This window comes from Aethalodelphis obliquidens, unplaced genomic scaffold (assembly GCF_003676395.1).
Source record: "Aethalodelphis obliquidens isolate GAN/ISIS:26980383/991018 unplaced genomic scaffold, ASM367639v1 scaffold7, whole genome shotgun sequence".
Lineage (NCBI taxonomy): Eukaryota > Metazoa > Chordata > Mammalia > Artiodactyla > Delphinidae > Aethalodelphis > Aethalodelphis obliquidens.
Window position 1 is genome coordinate 989,971 of NW_020837951.1, and position 19,921 is coordinate 1,009,891.

The window sequence follows — 19,921 nt, forward strand, 5'->3', positions numbered from 1 at the left end:
TGATGTAGGCTGGCCTCAGCTTGGGATTGGCTGATGTAGGCTGGGCTCGGCTGTGGAGCTCGGCTGCATTTGTTCTGACAGTTTTGTGTCGGCGGGAGGTGGGTTGATCTGGGCCGGCTCTGCTCCGCTTGTGCTTCAGCTGTGGCGCTTGTCTCGTGGCCGTGAAGAAGGAACAGGGGCCCTTTGAAGGCTCAGAACGGGCACAGCGTCACTTTGCCTCATCCTCTGACTCACTGCCTGGTCCTCACTCGCAGCCACAACAGCTCACGTCAGGGGTCTTCGTCCCACCTTGCGTCTCAGGTCCCCCGAGTCTCCTGTAACCGGGGTGCTGGAAAGTGGACCCTTGTGGTCTGCGTCCTGCAGGGGCTCCGCTACATCACACACCTTCCAGCTAAACGAGAAGTGGCCCCAGCCCAGGGGTCAGCATCCCCAGTGGACCAAGGGCGGATGACGGCCTGGGAGCTCCCGGAGAGGAGCGGGGCGGCCCCCTCTGGGGGTGGGTGTCCCTGAAGCACTGGCTCTGCGACTGCAGTGTGCTGTCCTCTTGTCTCTGTCCTCTGAGACGCTTCCCTTTCACATGTTCACTTGCTCCGGTCACATCTGAAGGAGGCGTCGGGACACGCGCCATGTGTGCAAGGCGCTCAGCCCGTCTCCTGACTGGAGAAGTCGCCCCGCGGCAGCCGTACCCCCATCTCAGCCACGCGGGGCTTCTGACACTTGGAGGGTTTTCTGTACATTTGATTCCAATGTACTCCAGGTGCCCAGGGCCACCCCAGGGTCCTTTAGGAAACGTGCCTCTTTCTCCAGGTTTGAGGACTAGAATTTGGGGGCTCTCAGCCTCGAGGACCTCCCTGGCAACTTAATTCTTCCAGAGGTCCAACAAAAACATCGCACCCCAGGCTTGATTTGGTCTGTACCCTGAGGACGTGTCTCGCTGCGGCGCCGGGATTGAGTTTTGTTGCCTGTCTGCATTTTAACAGCCGTGTCCTAGATTTGACCCCCCGCCAGCCTCAACCCTCCCATGGGGTTTACTCTGAGATGAGAGTCCCTCAGATCCTGGAGGACCCCTGCCCACCCTTCCCATGCGGAGCCCATCCCTCTGGGCCTCCCCACAAGGGCACAGGTGTGCACACACACACACACACACTCACACACACACTCACACACTGACTGCCCTGCTGGGGGTCAGAGGGGAGTGCATATGGGGGAGGTGAGAGGGTTGAGAAGGAGGTTGGGGGCAGCTCTGCCATGGGGCAGGCATATTGACCCCCTAGCAACATGCCTGGTCCCATAGCACGGGGAGGGGAGAGATGCCAGGCTGATGGCAGGGGGTCCCCAGGGTCCGGGGCCCTGTGTCCACCACTCTGGGCACCGGGCACTAGGATGAGACCTACCCCTACTGTGGCGGGGCTACAGGAGAGGAGGCCTCAGCCTACTTCTCTGTAAAGTGGGTGCACAGACGGGGTGATCCCTAGGGTCCATAAGCTTGCAGAGGAGTCTGCGGGCCTTGGTTCTCCATCCCTGACCCACTCTGCTCTGAGTCCTTGGAAAATGCTTTCTACCCCCCGAGGCCCTTCTGAGCAGGGGACAGACTTGAGGGACAGGGGACCTGGGGTGCAGAAGGTGGCAGAGACTGGACCACTCGTCGGGGACCAGGGACAAGACCCTCCTTATTGGCGCCTGGGGGTCCGCATTTGGAAGTGGGTGGAGTCACTGCCCTGGTTGGGATGAGGAGGCCTCCGGAGTGAACTGGACACCAGGACAGTAGAGGGAAGGAGGGGAACAAGAGAGGCTCTGAGGTCCCTCTCATCCCCCAGGAGCCGGCAGGTCCTGCTCGTTTGCCCCCTCGGCCCTGGTGGAACCACTGCCTTGAGGACCCCCAACAAGTTCTGTGGTTAGTTTTCTGGTCTCCTGCCTGGGGCTGCAGTTCCAGGGATGACCACCAGGGGGCAGGCTGTGCGCACTCTACCGGATGGAGAAACTGGAGCAGGGAAGGGACACCCGGGGTCATTCTGGGCGTCCCCCTGCCGCGGACCCAACAGGCACCTTTTATTGTTAGCCTCCAGGCCCACAGTGGGAGCTGCTCAGAGGCGGGAGGGGGCTCTGAGACCCTCTATAGATCATTCAGCTACCGTCCCCCCTGCACTCACCCTGAGCAGGGGCCCTGTTAGCCCTGGGGGCGGTGCTGACATGACAGATGGTCCCTGCCCTGCAGGAGCTCACAGCCTGGAGGGGCAGATGGACAAGAGCAGGAAAGCAAATCCACGTGGGAGAGAAGAGCAAGTGCTCTAGGGAATGAGTCAGGGCCCTGGAAGGAGGGCCAGGAGCCCCCGGGGGTCTAAAAGGCTCCTTGGTGACATTGATGCCAGGACCAGAAAAACAAGAGCAGCCAGCCCTGCACACTCCGTGACAGTGAGCTGGGGGGGGGGGGGGGGGGGGGAGCCAAAAGATGCAGAGACTCGGAGGCAGAAGAGACTCTGGCCGGAAAGCAGGCGACAGGAGCCAGTGTGGCTGGAGAGAGCTGGGAGGAGAGGAGGTGGGGGGATGGGGGAGGCAGGGCCAGACCCGGGGCCGGAAGGACGTCCCAGTGTCTGTGCCATGCGACAGCATCCCCTAACGTAGCGCTTACAAGGACAAACACTGACCCTCTCGGTGTCTGTGACCAGGAGGCAGGCTCAGCTCAGCTGGGAGCCTCTGCCCCGAGGCCCCCCAGGAGGCTGGGCTGTGGTCTCAGCTGAGGCTCAGTCAGGGTGGGGTCTGTCTCTGAGATCATTCTCGGGTTATTGGCGGGATTCAGTTTGGACGGGGGCTCGGGTCTTTCCTGTCTGTGGGCCGGGACCCAGTGTCGGTTCTTTGCACTGGAGCCTCTTAGGGCAGCTCGTTAATACCTGATCTTGCTTCACTAGAACATTGGGCCAGAGACAGAGAGACAGAGACAGGGAGAGAGAATGAACACAGGAGGGAGGGAACCAGGCAGAAAGTCACAGACTTTTCATAAACCAGTCTTGGAAACAACTGCCCATCCCTTTTGCCCAATTCTATTCATTTGAACCCAGTCCCAAAGCCCATCCACTCTCAGGGGAGGGATGACACAGGCATGTGTGGCAGAGGCAGGGACGCTGGGAGCCGTCGTGGGGCGGCCCACCCACAGGCCGAGGTGAGACAGGACAGGAGGACCTGGAGGGTTGTATGTTATCTAGCACTCATCTATGGAATAAAGTACATTATTTCATTTTTATCTTTTAAAGGTTTTTACTCCAAGGACAATAAATGTAAAATAATGAATTCTAAAGGATTTAAGAATTAACTAAAGAACAAAGTCCTCCCACTCTAGCAGGTGGTGCCCCATTTCCCGCCCTCCCCCTCTGTGTATGCCTGTGCCTTTGCGGGAATCAGGCAGGGAGGATTCTGGGGCATGTGCTCTTCCAGAGCCCGGTTTCCCCTGGCGGACACTGCTCAGTCCATCCTCCTCCTCTTTTGCATTTCCTGGGGCCCCGAATCACAGCTTCCGAAGAGCCCCTACTGTGCATGTTGGGTCCATTTCCTATTTTCCCCCCCGCATCACTGTGCTGAAGGGAACGTCCGCGTCCACACATCTTTGTTTATAACAGATCCCTGGAAGTGGAGAGTCCCGGTCGAATGCAAACATGATTTTAACGTTGGTCACAGTTTCCAACGTCTGAGATCTCCTTGACCACTCTGAGCCTTGTTTGGGAAAGCAGGGGTTCACACTCTGGGGCTGAGACCCCTGGGAGGGCGGCAGAGGCGGGGCTGTGTGGGGGGAGGGCGTAAGCGTATGAGACAAGGTTTGTGCTGGACACACAGGGCGCAGTCCCCAGAGGCTGAGGTTAGGCCGGGAGCAAAGATGGTCGCCCCCTACGTCCCCAGCTTCCAGAGCTCCAGCTCCGACCAGTGACCCTGCCTGGGCCTGGGGAGGACTGTGGGTGTTGAGCTGCAGTGCGGCAGGGCCGGAAGCCCCTCCCCCTGCCCCCAGGAGCTGTTCAAGAAAGCGGTGCCCTACCACTGCCTGGGCTCCATCTGGTCCCAGAGGGACAAGAAGGGCAGGGAGCACCTGGCTTTCACCGTTGTGCCACTGTCACTCACTTCAACAGTGTGACCAACTGCGTCATCACCACCTGCCTCGGGGACCGGAGCGTGACGGCCCGCGCCAGGGCCGGGGCAGTGGAGCAGTCGATCCGGGGGTGGCCGAGGGATGCTGTGAGAGGGGCGGGGAAGTCCCTCTCCAGTGTTGGAGACTTCTTGTTCTTGGAGAATTGGGTCTCTGGCTTGCCAGCTGCTCCCTCTGGCTGGGACTTAGCTTCCTCCAGGCTGTTGGGTGGGTGGGAAGGGACGGGTCCTTCCTTCCCCAAACCAGCTCAGCCTGTGCCTGCAAAACCGCGCCCCATTGCTCCTTCTGTCTGCACTGTACTTCAAGGGGAGGGCACCCCACCTGCCCAGGGACAGGGTGCTGCTGGGAATGCTCTTGGCTAAGGGGCCAGAGGGGCTGCCCAGAGGGGCAGGTCTGGGCCTCCCCACTCTGCCCCGAGGACAGGTGCTGCTAACCACAGAGAATCCTGTAGGATTGTTGCCTTACACTGGGGAGCAGCCCAAGTCAGCAATAACTTGTTAGCGTGCGAGAAATCTCAGAGGACTAATGAATTCACGGCGGGTCCTTCCTGACCCCACTTCAGAGGTCTCTCTGTCAAAGGGGGCAAAGTGTCGCTCCCCGGCGCCCCCTGGCAGCCCCTACCCCGTGTCAGAGGTGGGACCCAGGAGACCCCTCCTGAGAGAGCGAAGGCAGAGCTCCCTACGCTGTAGGAGACGCGAAGCTTTAGCAGGGCCTCAGACCCAGCCTGAGGTGCAGGGGCTCCAGGGGAGGGAGAGCGGCAGGGAGAGCAGCTCAGCCGAGGCTCCCCAGAAAGCGGGAGGCCCTTCTGCAGGGAACAAAGAGGTTGCCCCAGCTGCAGGGACGCTCGTGGGGTCGCGGTAGTAACTACGGGAGACGTGATCAAGCGCCTCTGTGCCTGGCTCTGTTCTAAGCGCTTCGCAGAAGCTGCCTCGTGCTGTCCCGCCGGCCACCGGTCCGGGCCGTACTTGCGGGCGGGAAGGCGGGACTTCCTGACAGCTGGGAGGCGCTGGCTCGGGAAGGGCCCGTGGACGCGACAGGTGAGCGCAGGAGGCCCGGCCGGGGAGCTCGGCCGAGGTACGGAGGCGCCACGTGCGCGGTGCAGCCTGGAGGGTCCGCTAGAGGGCGCTGCGACTGCGGCGAACTCGGGGTGGGCGCGGGTTGGGCCTCGCGGGCCGCCGTCCGCGCTATAAAAGGCGCGGCGCGCGGTCGCGCGGCCTTTCCGGGATACGGGGATGGTGGGGTTCCGGACCCGCGCCCGGGTCCCCGCCCGCCCCAGCGCCTGCCGCCGGCCGAAGCCCGACCCCCGCGTCTCCATCGTGGGTCGCGATGGTCGAATGTGCGCCCGGGTCCGCGGGATAGGCGGGCGCAGAGGTCCCTTGTGTTGGCGGGGGTGGGTGCGGCGAGGTTCCGGCGCCTCCGCGTAGCATCGTGGGGCCGGGGCTGGGGGCGCCGCGGATTGCTATGCTTTCCGCACCTTCCCGGCTCTGAAGCCTCGAGAACACGGCTATAGGCAGCAGTAGTTTAGTGGGTGAGTCGGGACATTTCATTCGGAAATTGCCCCCTCCCGCCTTCAGCGCCACTGCTTTCCCTGCTTGCGACCTTGAGGGAGTCACGTTATACTCCTGGCCATCTGTTGTTTTGTCTTTAAACGGACTGGGTGTCACTGCTTACTGAGCGCTAAGAGTGAGGCGATTTCCGAATTATAGTGTGTGTGTGCAGCACAGTGGGTGTGAATGCGGTGGCCTCCTTGTGGAAGGGGTGGCTGCATTCATAGCCTGGTCCCTCGATCACCTGCGGTCTGCACTACTGTACTGTAACCTCCAATTTCCACACACCCCCAAATTAAACAGGGAGTAAAACACGGAGGGTACCTGGGTTTGGTGTGCAGACACGTGTAGGCCTGGAGATCAAATGCAGCAAAATAAAGCCTGGGTGAAGGGCCTTTTTGTGGACTTGTAAGGTTGTTATAAAGCGTGGGTTTTTTTTTTTCTCTAGGGAGTTTGTCTGCTGGGAACTAGGGGCCTGCTGGGGTCTCAGGTGAGTTGACACGTGTGCTGGGACAGGTTTGCGCTGAAGAATAATTTTTGGGCTAGTTGAATGCTTTTTTTGTTACATTCTAAGCACGGGGCCAGGGCATCCCTGTGGTCAGGGAATAAAAACTTGAGTTATTTAATCTTCTGTAGGCGCTGCCCCTAGAGGCGTTGCAGGTGTGGCTGCTGTGCCACATCTGTGTCGTTAGGTGGCGGAGAGAAGAGAGGCCTGACTGTGCCCAGCGTCCTGGCCCGTGGACGTGTGGATGATTGATAGTCTGACACTTGACTGTGCTGACTGGGGGTGTGTCTACTGGCAGCCTGAAGCCTGTCGTGTAAAAGCACTTTCATTTCCTCCTAGTTCTTGGCTGGCCCTGGAACACGAGGTTGCCAGGTGTGTGACGGCAGCAGGTAGGAGTGACCCGCTGGTGCAGTGATGAGCGGGAAAGGTGAGTGGGTTTCGGTAAGGCTGACTTGCTGAAGATTTGTCACATTGGATTAAAAAAGGGTGGCACTAAAATTTTCCTTTCTAGCGTGAGCTCGATAACACCACCTAACGATCTGGAATAATATGACTTATTTAGGTGGATCCACGGGTAGTTACTCTCTCTTAAAAGAAATTTTATAGTGGGTTGTGCAGCCAGAAACTCTAGAAATAAAGTTGCCAGGTTTAAACGTTACAGAGACAATTCCGAAGGCCGGCTGTGCTGCCTTACGTGAGGTTTTTCTGAATTCTAGAGGACTGTTTCCTGTGTTGCTTTGTATAGTGTACTTTGATCCGTTGATCTATCTAGGACCTCACTAGTGGCTCCCTGGGAGAGGGTGCAGAGATTTCTGACGAGGGTCCTCCTGGCTGCACTACGGTCCCCTGGGTTCATCAAACACCAGCCTATTGCCAGGTGCCAGCATAGGCAGCCCTTTTCAATTTTTGCCTCGGGCTGCCCATTGCGGGTCTGAAAGGTGATGGTGGAAAGGTGAAGGGTTCATGTGTTAGTAGCAGCTATCACTACTTTTTTGTATGTGAATTTGTTTATTTTATTTATTTTTGGCTGCGTTGGGTCTTCGTCGCTGCACGTGGGCTTTCTCTAGGTGCGGCGAGCGGGGGCTCCTCTTCACTGGAGCCACGGCCTCTAAGCGCTCGGGCTTCAATAGTTGTGGCTCGTGGGCTCTAGAGCGCAGGCTCAGTAGTTGTGGCTCACGGGCTCAGTTGCTCCGCAGCATGTGGGATCTTCCCGGACCAGGCCTCGAACCCGTGTCCCGTGCATCGGCAGGCGGGTTCTTAACCACTGCACCACCAGGGAAGCCCAGCCTCCACTAGTTTTAAGTACTGGCAGCAGTAATAACGGCAGCCAACTTTTCCTGCGCTGATTCTGGGCCGACCACTTTTGTTGTTCAGCACAGGAAGGACAGCGGCTGTTGGCCTGTGAACCTAGGCAAGGTGACCAGCCGACACGGTCCAGACGGTGCTTTTCTGAGCTCCTGGAGGCCTGCTGGGCGGGCGGGACACTGCCCTGCAGATGCCGGACTTGCTGGCACCACGGGTGCGGCAGCCCTGCTGCACCTGTGACATCGGGGCGGAGAGGAAGCGGCTATTTCTACGCTCAGTGCTCAGAACAGTGGGCGCTAAGAATGGTTTGTAGCCGGACATCACCAGAAGCTGCAGGAGGGAGCACCTTGTTTCCACGTGCGCTTGCAGTGGGAGCTGTGCGCAGGCCCTTGAAGACTTTGATGTTCTTTTCCTTTATAAAATGAAGCTCGTTGTGAGAATTAAATGAGATATGTGTACAGGCATATGGCAAGCTTTGGGGCAATGGGATTGACCAGGAGAGTCTCCTTACTGGAAATGAATGTTCTGTTGGTCTGCCTGGCGAGGAGTTTTTAGGAATCCTTGGGCAGGTTTGACCTGCATCCCTGGCTGAGGGCCGCTGAGGGGGTATCAAGGTCCTGTGGGGCTTCCAGGCCATGTTCAGAGTAGGACCCTAGGTGGGGATGCGGGGGGCCCAGAGCCACCGGTCCACGAGCGCTCGTACTCTGAGGACCTTGAGACGAGTCACTCTGGAAGGAAGGCCAGAGGTTCGCTCCTGGCCTTTGTCCTGTTGGTGAGGCAGAAGTCGGGCCACTTTGTGGAGCCCCTCGACAGGCCGACCGTAACCCTATAAAGAATGATCCTCCAGGCCAGGGGTGTCGTGGTCTCCTTGCAGGTGGAGTGCGTTTTGCTGTTTCCCGAAATGTTTAAGTTGGAGGGTTGGACAGAGGCTGTAGGCTAGCAGCTCTTCGACTAGGGGCGGTTGGTCCCCCCCAGGGCACGCGGCAGCTCGCAGGGCAGGAAAGGGACGGGGTGCTGTTGGCATCTAGCTGGTGGGGTCCAGGGCTGTGGCTGCATGTCCTGTGGTGCCCGGGACGGCCCCACAGTAGAGCTACAGGGTCCCAAATGCTGATGGGGCCAAGGCTGTAGAAGATAATTTGGGAGGGGTTCACGGACTGGATTCCGTTTCTCAGGTCCGTGGGCCCAGCTTGGTCCTCTGCGGCTGGTCAGTGGGACAGACCTGCAGGTGTGGCTCCTGTCACTCTAGGACTGGCTTCAGGACAGGTAAGTTGGGAGCGGGGTGCCTGGCTGGGGGTCTGACAGAACTTTTGGACCCTTTAATACAAGCACATGGTATCAATTGTGGGTGTGCTTTGAGGAGAGGTGAGAATGTCCAAGTAGCTGACAGTGAAGGCCACAGTGGGCAGAACTGGTGGTGAGGCAGGACAGTGGCCTGACCTCAGCCACCTCCCCCGTTAGCGTGTTGGCAGCAGATGGCCAGGCCTGTGGCTCAGGGCGGCCTGGCCGGGTGGCTCTGGCTGCAGCATCTGAAGGCTTGATCGGGCCAGAAAGAAGCATTTCCAAGATGGCATGCCCGAGGCTCCTCACGACGGGATAGCTGGCTTCCTCCAGAGCTGGCGTGCCCCAGTCTCAGCCAGCGCCGGTGCCCTTGGGAGGGACCGTAGGGTGGGCGGGGGCGGCCTGCACAGCACGTGTCTGGTTGGTTCTTCATCCACACTTCGGAAGTGTGCTCTTTATTTTGTTGTGTTTTTGAGAATCTTGAGCTTTCGGCTGCTACTAAGCAGCTACCAGGGTTTTTGCCCACTTCCTCGTGTCGTGTGCTGTGGCTTGTCGACTGGAGTCGGGTTGGGGTGACGGTGTAACTGCCGGAAGCAAGCCGACTTGCAGAGAGGGTGGCAGGTGGCGGTACATCCGGTAGGTCCACCTTTGAGCCCGGCGGCAGCTGGGTTTCCTCTCCCATCCTACTTGGTAGAACCTCCCTGGCTGAATTCCCCTGGAAACTGGGTGGAATGGTCAGAAGGAGAGGGGAGCAGGGCTTGGCGTGTCTGGCAGGAGAGGCTGAAGAGGCTTAAGCAGCTGTGTCCTTGTGTTCCGGAAGCCAGGTGCTCTGCTAAGGAGGCTCGACTGGGGTCCAGCCCACCCAGCGCTGGGAGGCGTGGCGAGTGGGTCATCTCTGTTTTCTGTCTGCAGATCCGGCCGGAAGAGCCCAGGGCACCGCCCTCAGTTCTCCAGGAGAGTGGAGCCAGGAGGGGTGTGCGCGACTCGGCACGGGGGCCGTGCGCGTCCAGTCTGCCGCAAGGGCAGTGGGGAGCCGGGGGAAGTCACGGCCTTGCGAATGTCCTCTGATGGAAAGGAACCTGCGGGCTTAATAAAATAGCTTGTGTGTGGAACGTCGGTGTGCTTTTCCCCCTTGGTGTGGCTCAGCGGTGCCAAGGCAGCAGGCGCGATACAGAACTGTGAGCAGAGACCTGGAATCCCCAGACTCCAGGGAAACAAGGTGACGGCCAGCCTAGTGAAGAGGACGGGACGCGGGGGCGGGGGCGGCAGCCCAGCAGGCGCCCCTCGTCTCGGGGCCCTAATCCTGGCTCCAGCCCGCTGGTCAGGGGAGCTGCACGGTCTCCTGGGTGAGCAGAGCCCACAGTCCTGAGCCGTTCTTCGCTGTGTTGGGTCATCTCCCCCCATCCAAGGGGAGAAATCTAGATGAGGTTTAAGAACTGGTGCTTTAAGAATGTGGATCTCATAGTTAAAACCTCGGAACACGTGTCTTCAGCACGAGCTGTTAAAGGGAACGGAAGGATTCAGCCCCTTTTCCAGGAGGGTGTCTCCTTGTGGGCAGAACCAGAGAATAAATGGGTCTTGAATAAACTGTCTTGACTTGCGTTTCTCTGTCTTATCAGCTGAGGGCCCAGCAGGAGTTGAGGGTGTGGGAGGGTCGGGCTCCTGGGCTCACAGCTTCCTGTTTCAGGGGCAGGAGGGAACAGGGGACCTTGGCTTTCTCCCGGGCAGTGGATGTTACACCTAGTGGCTCGTAGGCATCAGTGGAGCAGCCTTCATGGGCTGGGCCGCACTGTTCTGTGCAGGAAGCAGTACAGGGAGAAGTTGGTGTAGAAGGTCCTTACCGGAGAAAAATTCTGTCGGCCTACCCTCCCATCCCCATTGGAACCACACCGGATCCGGGCTGGGGGCTCAGCTGGCAGCGCCCTTGCCCTTGGCTCCAGTCATAACCCCAGCCAACCAACAGCCAGGATGTGGCTGCCCTCCAGCAGACCGTCCAGGCTGGGGTCTGGAGTGGGCTGAGGGGACTCGGGTGCTCACGGAAAATCCATTTATTTACACGCATGTTCTCCAAAGTAACAAAACCTTGGTCTCGGCAGGTCCCTTGGCCAGCCCTCGGGGCTCGGGCTCTAGGTCCTTCCCTCTCCTCCCAGCCTCACCCGTTCCAGCTGCACAGTCGCGTCTGGGAGCCTAGAAAACCCTGGGGGTGGTGGGTGTCCTGCCCCACGGCTGCCTGAGCTCTGGAGACCCATAGGGTCGACACTGGAGCAGCCCCGTCCTTCGGTGGGGGAAGGGGGGAGAGGGCCAAGGGCAGGAGTGGTTCTCGGGGCAGGGCGGGAGCGCCCGGCTGGCCGTCAGGTGTACTTGGTGTTGGAGATCTCCTTCCAGAGCAGGGTCTTGAGGTGGCTGAGCACCAGCGAATGGTGCGCCTCCACCTGGCTGGCCAGCCCGCTCAGCGTGGTGCATGTGCGCAGCTGCTTGCCCAGCGCGGCGCGCAGGCCGGCGGGGGCGCCGGGCAGCAGGTAGTCCTGCAGCAGCTCGCACACCTTGGCCAGGTTGGGCTGCACCAGGTCGCCCTTGCACTGCCGCAGGAGCGTGTCGCAGGGCGCCCTGCAGTCGCGCCCGTAGGTGCAGTCCGAGCTGTGCTCGCAGTGGCGGCCCCGCAGGAAGCGGCGCACGGTGGCCTCGGGTGCCACCTGCTGCAGGTCAGCCATCCTGAAGTCGTACTTGGCTGTGTAGCCCACGTTGGCTAGCGTGGTCTCGCACATGTAGAAGGTTCCATAGGCGCCGTGGAACAGCTCCTCCACGAACTCCAGCAGGCCGATGGCAATCTTGGCGCGCCAGGGCCACGCGGGCCCCAGCCACTGCTGCAGGGCGCCGTGCAGGGCGGGTGGCAGCAGCGGGCGCAGCAGGGGCGGGAGCACGGCCCCGGGCCAGGAGCTGTGCGGGACCCCCTCGGTGAGGTACAGGTCCCCGCAGTAGCCCAGCAGCCGGGAGGCGTGCTCCTTCTCCTGCAGGGACAGCAGCAGCAAGAACTCGTTCCGCTGCAGCAGGGCCCACACTGACTTGGCCTCGGCCAGGGACACCCTGTGGTCCTTGTTGAAGTCGGCCATGAGCAGGACCTGTCCGGCCAGCGCGGGCAGAGAGGGCAGGTCTCCCAGGTTTGCCTGCGGTTTGGGGGCAGGAGAGAGGAGGGCAGGGCGTCGGCCAGCAGTCTGCGCTCCGGACCCCGCATGTCCGCCAGGCAGGGGGAGCCCCGCCTCCAGCCGACAGGATGGAGGAGACAGCCAGGGACCTGCAAGGCCCCCTCGCCACTCCTGGAAGCCCAGCTGCGGAGCCTGGGGCCCCCTCACTGCTCATCTGCCCCTCCCGCTCTCCCCGAAGATGCCCCTGGGGCGGGGCCTCAAGCCTCTGGCTGCTCCCTGAGGGAGGGTCTCCTTGGAGCTGGGGGCGTAGCCAGGCACCTGGCTGGCCCGCGTGGCCTCCACCCAGCCTGCCTCCTGCCCTGTCACACGTCCCTGGGCATGAACTTGACTGGCCCCCAGGAGGGCCAACTGACCTTGAGAAAGCTGAGGGTCATCTCCTGAAACTCCTTAATCGAGGTGCCGCGGGTGGGCTTGTCAAAGAGGACCAGCTCCCGCCGGGGGGCCGCGTCTGCCCCCGCCTTCGAGTCCAGGCCCTCCTCGATGCCACACTTGATGGTCACCTCCTTGCCCTGCCAGAGCCCGCTGTACACCTGCACAGGACCACAGGGACCCTCCGTGCAGATGTCCCCCTCTGGCTGCACCGAGGGCGTCGGAGCCCTGGGGCTGACCCTGGCCCCAGCCTGCTGGGCTTACCTGCTGGCCCGGGACAGAGGAGAGGCAGGTCCTCCACTCCACCTGGTGCAGATGGCACAGGTCCTGGCAGATGGAGCCTGAGATGATGCCCTTGCGGTACTGGTCACACTGCGGAGAGGAAGAGGCAGGGAGTGGCCTGGGGAGGCGGGGGCTTGTGCTGCCCGCCCTCCGGCCCCTTCTTTAGCCAGATGCACAGGGAGAAGCTTTCTGCAGTGATTAGGTCGGGCTCTGGAGTAGCTGCCGCCCCCACTGGCCCCTTCTCGGCTCTAGATGAGGCCTTGCAGCCCCCTGAGTCCTGGGGGTCTGGGCTGACCTGAGCAGGTGAGGCCGGAGGGGATGGAGTCAGGCCCGTCCCTGCGGGGGGTGGGGGGGAGTCGTGGCGTCTGGATCGAGTGGGGGGGTGAATTCCTGGATGCGCATCACGTAGCCATGGTGCCCAGGCCCTTGGTGGAGAGGGCCTGGAGGAAGGAGAGGGAAGGGAGGTGCAGAGACAGTGCTGAGGGGCGGGAGGCGCCAGAGGCCCTGGACTCACCTATGGGGACCAGGGAGGCCACGACAGCCGTTCAGCCAGAGGAAAACGAAGAGACCACACGCTGTCATTCTGCCACGTTGGAGGGAGGCCCTCCACCACGGGGGTCTGTTCTGACCCGCGAAAAGCCCCAGGGCCACAGGGCCCTTGTGGGGGGGTCTGCCAGGGAGCCTGGGCGGCAGGGCTGGGGCAGGGCGGGGGAGGGGACCTGTCAGCCACACTGCCCACCAGTGTGGGGAGGGGCTTCCACGGAAGCTGAGGTGGGCAGTGTGTCCATCAGCCTCAGGGCTCCTGCGACCCATCAGACATCTCCCCTCCCAGCCTGTTTACTGGTGGGGACCCGGCCGAGCACCCAGAGGTCCATGGGCACCAGGTCCGCGGCCCCTGGTCCTGCCTTCCCCACACACACACTGGGTGGCCTTGGACAAGCTGTGGAATATCTTGGAGACGGCTGATACCCCCATGAGGCGGGCAGGTCTCCCCTGGAAAGGAGAGGGTGTCCCCATGGCCCCAGGGACAGGCCTCAGGAGAGCTGGGCCCAGCAGCCAGGGCACTCTGGGAAAACGGAAGCTGCAGTTCCTCTGGCTGGGAGGGGCGGGCGCCTCCTCTGCTCCCCCAGGGCCCCTCAGTCCTCTGCATGTTGGGGCGCTGCTGCGGGCACACAGGAGGTACTCAGAAAACACCCGCCAGCCCTGAGCAGTCTGCTCCCTGCAGGCCACTGGCCAGACCCCATCGCATGCCACCTTCCAGGTCTTGCTGCCCGCAAAGGCCCCTCCACCCCCTGCCAGCACCAGGCGGCCCGGGCTCATCCCAGACCTCCCGCCCCGCTCCCTGGCCCGAGGGGTCCCCAGAGCAGGGCCTTTTCCCGCCCGCGCCCAGAGGCCGGGCTCCATCCCCGCACACGCCTGCCCCTGGGTCTCCCCAGCTCCCCCCCGCCCCTGACTGTGAAGGCAGAGCCATGTGTCCAGCACCCAGCTCGGGCCAGGCCCCTGGAGGCCCCCAGTGAGCCTTTCTGGAATAAATGAGCTTGCCTGAGAATGGCCGGGAGGCCCGAGGCCTTCTCCTCTGAGCTGGGACTGCAACCTCGGTGCCTGGTGGCAGCCCCGCCCCCAGGAGGCCTGAGCCAACCATCAGTGGGCCCTGTACAAGTCCCCACGCACGGGCTCTCCCGCTCTGGAGCCCCGTGCCGCTCCCACCGCCACCTCTGGGCTTTCCCAAGTGTGGCCCCCCTGGGACCTTGCCCAGAACAGGCCTGCTGAGCCCTTCCGGGGCGCCACACAGCCCCCCAAGAGGAGTGCTCTCAACCTGCAGAGGAGGAGAAACTCCAGGCCCCTGGCCGGTGCGAGGCAAGGCTCCCCCTTCGAGACCCCAGGAGCTCTGCTGGGGCAGGGCAGGTCTGTCCCCAAGTGGCATGGAGGCCTCAGGACCCTGGTCGGCTCGCCAAGGGCTCCAACCTGCCCGGGGAGGCCAGGCGGGGCGGCCGGGGGTGGGGGTGGGGGATCAGAGTCTGAGGTTTGCCAAGGCCCCTTCGGCCGGCCTCACCCCGCCCTCCAGCCAGTCACTGCATCAGCAGGAGCAGTAAGCCACCCTGTGTGCACGCTCGTGGGTGCACAAGCGCTGGCGTGGACAAGCGCACGCAGGCTCGCGCCCTCACATGCACGTGCACGGCCTTGCCGTAGACGCCACGGTGGCGACTCAGCGCTGTCGCCCGTCTGAGGCCCCGAAGACCATGCCCCGCAGCCTCCTTTGCTGGACTCCTGGCTCCAGGAGGGGCCCTCAAGGCCACCAGTGCCTGCCTGTCCCCGTCTGGGCTAAAATGTCTCCCTCATGGACACCTCTACATCTGGCTCTGTCCATCTGCCCGTCCCCAGCCGCCCGCATCTGCGCAGCTGCCCTTGGCCTCCGCATTCCTCTCTGGCCTCCCCCGTGGCCCGCCAGGGGCAGCTCTGCAGTCGGCACGGTCAGATGTGTCTTAAAACCCACTGAGCCGGCGCCTCTGAGCCACGTCTCTAAGCTGCCACGGCAGGAGCGCTGGCCCAGGAGCCCACAGGCCTGGCCCGAGGTGACACTTACGATGACCACCTGGCAGATATGCCCGCGGCAGAGCTCAGCGTAGGACGAGTAGTGAACGTAGGCCAGCCAGCTGCCCGCGAAGACGCCCAGCCAGACCAGGAAGACGTACTTGACCCTGAGGCCCGGGAGCCGGCCCTGCGGGGGAGGGGGCCATGAGGGAGCGCCGCATTTGGGGTGCTGACCCCACGTCCCAGACCCCAGCCTTCCCGAGGGGTGCCCCTCCCTCCGGGGGCCAGCACCTGCCCAGCCCAACGTCTCCCTCCCCCTCCACCTACTCACTGTGGGTGGGGCCGGGGCCTGGTGTCTCCCAGACCTTTAAATCTCACGGGCAGGTAAAAATAAATTCCAAAATGAGGGAGATCTGGGGTAGACGCTCATTATTTTGCTGAATAAAGAGATTCCGAACAATTTTCCCTCCTGTCCTGCCCGCATCTCATAGTGACATGTAACCTCTGCACAAGGTCAGGCTGGAAGAGCACCCACACCCCCGCGCACTGTCCCCCTGGGTGGTGGAGATTTCGGGCTGGACCCGGGCCAGCAGGGGCCGCGGGGCTGGAGGCACGGTCACCCTGTGAGCCTTTAAGAGACACGGCCTCACCCACCCACGATCACAGAAGCCAAAGGGTGGATACAGCCCGCTTGTCCATTGACAGAGGAGTAGATAAACCAAGTGTGGTCCGTCCACACGACAGAATATTATACAGCCACGAAAAGGCAGAGAAATCCCGACCCAGGCTACAGCAGTCCCTGCCCTGGCCCCTGTGGGTCCTGTCGCCCATGGGCGAGTGAGCCCCTAGGACAGGAGGACATCATGTCCAGTGAAATGAGCCAGACACGAGACAGATCCTGTGATTCCACCCACGCGAGGGCCTCGAGTCAGATCCACAGAGACAGGAAGGGCTGGGGGCCAGGGGCTGGGGAGGATGGGGAGTGTCTAAAGGGGATGGAGTTTGTTTGGGAAGATGATGAGACGGGTTCTAGAGACGACTGATGGTGACGGCCGCACAACAATGTGAATGTGCTTAATGTCCCTGAACCGTGCACTTAAAAAGGGTTAAGATGCTCAATTTATGTGATGTGTAATTTACCACGATAAAGAACAGATAACCAGGACATGCAGCCCCGGCCCTGCTGCCACAGGCTCTGTCCCGGAAGTCGGGGCTGGGCCGGGAACTGCTGCTATGGAGGGCTCAGCCCCTCTGCCACGTTTCGCCAGCTGACAGGTAGAATCTCAGGGTGGGAGAGTCCCAGAGCCCTGCAGGAGCTGGGGGCGCTGTCTCCCATGCAGCCCCCAAGCCGGGATTGCAGGGGCATCAACTTCCTTCCCCCCCCCCCCCCCGGTAAATCACAGGCCTCACTGGCTGCTGTCCAGGGGCGGCCAGCTGGTGGGATGGGGTTACCACGTGCTGACCCACGCACGAGCTCAGACACCTCGACCAGGCAGCTGAGCCCCCGAGAACAGGGCCGGGCCCAGGGCCCAGGAGGGCAGGAGGGCCTGGGGCTTCAGGCCAGCCTGCCCTAGAGGGGAACCACTGCCAGCACTGTCACGCACCCTACCACCCGCGGGCCAGGGAGCGGCTCCAGTCCTGGTTAGTCCTGGGTCCTAGTCACCTGGGGGCTGGGGCCGAGAAAGGGGCCAACGGGTCCCCACTGAGGACAGGGCAGGGCCCTGCAGGCCCAGCCCAGGCATATGTGCTCATTTTTACGGTTCTTCCAGGAGAGGCGGGGTCCTCACCTCCTGCTTCCCTAGCACCGACTCACGCGGAGGTGCCGCAGCAGGAGGGCCTCTGAGAGCTCCAGGGGCAGGCTCGGAGCCTCAGAGGCCAGGGGTGGCCCTGGGGCCGAGTGAGCGGGTCGGGTCTCAGGCCCACTAGTCCCTGCCACTGCATCTGTTTCCGCCAGTTTTGTTCAAAGGGAAAAACAGGAAAGCACAGGGACAGTGGGTGGGGGGCCGGGGAGCTGGGGGTGTTGTCTGGAAGGATGAGGTCAGAGGACTTCCAGCCGCTGGTGACCCACGCCCCGAGGTGGAGGTGGGCAGGGCCTCTGGGGGGCCAGCGCTGGCAGTCCTGGGGGGATGGCCAGGACGAGGGCAGGCTGTAGCCTGCACTGGACCCAGGGGCTGCCCTGGGCTGGACCCAGGCTTCCCAGACTGACTGCGGGCCCACCCTGGACACTGCCCAGTGTCCCGCCAGACGCCCTCTGGCTCGGGCCTTCAGGTGGCGGCCCAGCTCCCAGGACACCGTCCGCACTTGCCTAGCTGTGACCGACCCCCGGGCCCTCATCTCAGGCGGGCACCTCCTCCAGAAGTAGTCCCCGCCCTGGCTCTCGTGGGTCCTGTCACCCCTGGGCGAGTGAGCCCCTGGGACAGGGAGTGCGCTGCTCCTCAGGGGGTCCTGTGCAGCTGCTCCCCCACCGTGGCCTGCCCGGCTCCTCGTGGAGCCGCTTGGGGGGGTCACTCGGGGGACAGTAACAGCACAGCGATCGGCAGCCTTGGGGCCAGTGACCCACATGCGCCACGACCTCCAACCCTCACTACCAACCCAGGAGTGTGCTTCACAGGCAGGGAAACTGAGGCTCAGGGTGTGTCCTGACATTAACGGGGGTCCTAGGCTCAAACCACTGGGAACCCCCCAGAACCCCTCTCCTGTCCATGCCCATCTGCCGTTCCCGGGCTGAGCTCAGAGGCCTGACACCCAGGGTCCGGGACCCGCGGCTCTGGCCTCCCCTGCGGCAGCCCCATCAAGGCCTCTTCCGCAGGACGGGGGCTGCTGCACCCCCTGCCTCCCAGCCTGGGGGTGGACACAGACCCTCAGCTCTCACCTTGCCCAGCGTGGGGTGGGGACCGCCATGAACCCAAGGCCCCAGGCGGGCAGGAAGGGCTTCTGGCACAGACAAGCACGGGTTACCTGGCTCCCACCCTTCTCCACAGAGGGGAACACGGTGGCCTGGGCTCTGATCAGGGCTGTCTCCTTCCGCCCAGGGGCTGGGGTCCTGGAGGGCACTGAGGTCGTAGGTGTGGCCTGGATGATTTGAGACTCTGATGTGGGCCTGGCTCAGATCACCCAAAGCAGAGGTGACAGGGGTCCTGACAGCTGGCACCCGAGGCAGCCTGGGCCTCCCCTGCAGATGGCAGGGTCTTGAGAGGGACAGTGATTCGCCCAAGGTCACTGTGGGGTCAGGGCACGCTCCTAATCTCGGGCTGGCTGGGGGATGGCCCGGGGGGAGGGTAGTCCTTAGGGTGGTCCTATGGGCCCCAAGTTTTCCATCACAGAAAAACAAACCTGGTCTTTTAAGTAGAGGGAAGCGGAGCGGACTTGCTGTGGCTTCTGGGCCTGCGGGAGCAGGTCCAGCCCGCGGCGGGGTGGGGCCTCCTGCAGCCCCAGAGGCAGGGGGGCCACCCTGCAGCATCCGCGGGGCCCTGCCGCTCCGCTCACCGCATGGACAGCCCTCAGCCCAGTCCCCAGTCCCCTCCCTGCCCCCAGCCTCCCCGGGAGCCACGCACCGCAGCGCTCGTCGGCCTTGAGTCCCGAACCCGCCCCGGGCCCCAGGCTGGACGCCGCGCGCCCCCGCCGAGGCCCGGGCCCCACAGCGGGCGGGGCGGGGGCGGGCGCCGGCCGGGGCCGGGGCGGGGGCGCGCCTACCTGCAGGCCCTTGGAGAAGGGGCAGAAGAGCACCAGGTGCGCCAGGCGCCGCAGCCGCCGCATGGTGGGCGCGGGCCGTGCACCGGCCCGGCTCGGCTCGGTTCGGCTCGGCCTCAGCCCCGCGGGCCGGCCCGCAACGGCCGCCGCGCCTCCTCCCCGCCCCGCGTCCGCGCCGGAGCGCTCGCCTCTGACGGCCGGGCGGGCGCGCGCGGAGGGGAGGCGCGGGGAGGGGGCGCGGCGGGGACGCGCGCGGGGTGGGGGCAGGGAGCAGAAGGCGGGAGAGGGCGCGTGGCCGCGAGGGTGGCGGTGCGGGGGCGCGCGGCGGGGAGGGAGGGAGGGGGAGGGGGGGAGGAGGGAGGGAGGGAGGGAGGGAGGGCCGGGGGCGCGGCGGCGAGCCGCGGTGCTGGTGGGAGGTGACTGCGGCCCCGCCTCCACCCCACCGCCCCCTTCCCCGCGCCCCGCCCTGGAGAGAAAGGGGAGGGCGCCGAGGCCCCGCCCGCCCGCGCCCCCAACCCGCACCCTTGAGCGGCGGGGTTGTCACAGGCGGGGCCGTCGTCACGGGAGGGGACTGTCACGGGCGGGGCTGTCGCGCGGGCCCCTGCAGAGAAGAGACGGGTGGTGGAGCCGGGCGGCCTGAGGAGGTCCCACGGTGCAGGGCCGGTCGCGCGGGGCGCGGGAGGGGCGGTGAGCCCAGGGACCGGGGCGTGTCGCGGCTAGGTCCCTAGTGGGGTCCCGCGCCAACCACCCGGCCTGGAGGGGCCGTGGACACTGCGGCAGCGTTTGCCTCTTTCTCCCACTGTTTAAAGAAATACAGGCAAATGCGCCCTTTCACTGTGCATCTCTGCCGGTGTTTACACAGACAGCCCTGTGGGCACCACCGCTTTCAGGCTACAGAACAGTTCCACCCCCGACAGACCCCGGGGCCCCTCTTCCTTCCAGCCCTCCCGTGGCCCAGCCCTGGGGAGCTCGGGCTCTTCCCCTGCACGTCACATATATGGAATAAAGCAGCCACAGCCTTCAGGTCTGGCCTCTGTCATGAGGCAGAGGGCGCCGGAAATTCAGCACCCCCTCTCTGCCA

The 19,921-nt window shown here is 63.2% G+C and overlaps 1 protein-coding gene, 1 long non-coding RNA gene and 2 other non-coding genes across 7 annotated transcripts; 3 read left to right on the forward strand and 1 right to left on the reverse strand.

Annotated features, from left to right (window-relative positions):
- Positions 1–5,348: 5,348 nt before the first annotated feature.
- Positions 5,349–9,876, forward strand: LOC113619482 (uncharacterized). 2 transcript variants are annotated; one of them, XR_003432388.1, is made up of 5 exons: positions 5,349–5,657; positions 6,125–6,166; positions 6,521–6,608; positions 8,659–8,749; positions 9,677–9,876. It is a non-coding gene; the product is annotated as an uncharacterized LOC113619482 (long non-coding RNA). The 2 variants fall into 2 exon arrangements; XR_003432387.1 differs by lacking the exons at positions 8,659–8,749; positions 9,677–9,876 and adding an exon at positions 7,556–7,597 and having other exon boundaries at positions 5,354–5,657.
- LOC113620259 (small nucleolar RNA SNORA17) lies at positions 6,315–6,445 on the forward strand. The gene has a single exon (XR_003432707.1). It is a non-coding gene; the product is annotated as a small nucleolar RNA SNORA17 (small nucleolar RNA).
- On the forward strand, positions 7,676–7,809 carry LOC113620309 (small nucleolar RNA SNORA43). The gene has a single exon (XR_003432752.1). It is a non-coding gene; the product is annotated as a small nucleolar RNA SNORA43 (small nucleolar RNA).
- Positions 9,877–10,800: 924 nt separating the features above from the next.
- DIPK1B (divergent protein kinase domain 1B) lies at positions 10,801–19,129 on the reverse strand. 3 transcript variants are annotated; one of them, XM_027104257.1, is made up of 5 exons: positions 18,844–19,129; positions 15,203–15,337; positions 12,601–12,708; positions 12,321–12,476; positions 10,801–11,928 (listed from the first exon to the last, which is right to left on the reverse strand). In XM_027104257.1, exons 1-5 carry the CDS (start codon positions 18,904–18,906, stop codon positions 11,116–11,118), a joined length of 1,275 nt encoding a protein of 424 aa, XP_026960058.1. In that variant the 5' UTR covers positions 18,907–19,129; the 3' UTR covers positions 10,801–11,115. The 3 variants fall into 3 exon arrangements, with proteins under 3 accessions (XP_026960058.1, XP_026960057.1, XP_026960059.1); XM_027104256.1 differs by having other exon boundaries at positions 12,321–12,497; positions 18,844–19,127; XM_027104258.1 differs by lacking the exon at positions 15,203–15,337 and having other exon boundaries at positions 12,321–12,497; positions 18,844–19,126.
- Between the last annotated feature and the right edge of the window lie 792 nt (positions 19,130–19,921).

Bases quoted from the DNA above. Each gene is read 5' to 3' on its own strand.
- DIPK1B (XM_027104256.1), bottom strand. From the start codon at position 18,906: ATGCGGCGGCTGCGGCGCCTGGCGCACCTGGTGCTCTTCTGCCCCTTC. The intron at 12,498-12,600 runs GTAAGCCCAGCA...GGTCCTGTGCAG, and splicing joins CCTCTGTCCCGGGCCAGCAG to GTGTACAGCGGGCTCTGGCA. The intron at 11,929-12,320 runs GTCAGTTGGCCC...CCCAAACCGCAG, and splicing joins TGACCCTCAGCTTTCTCAAG to GCAAACCTGGGAGACCTGCC.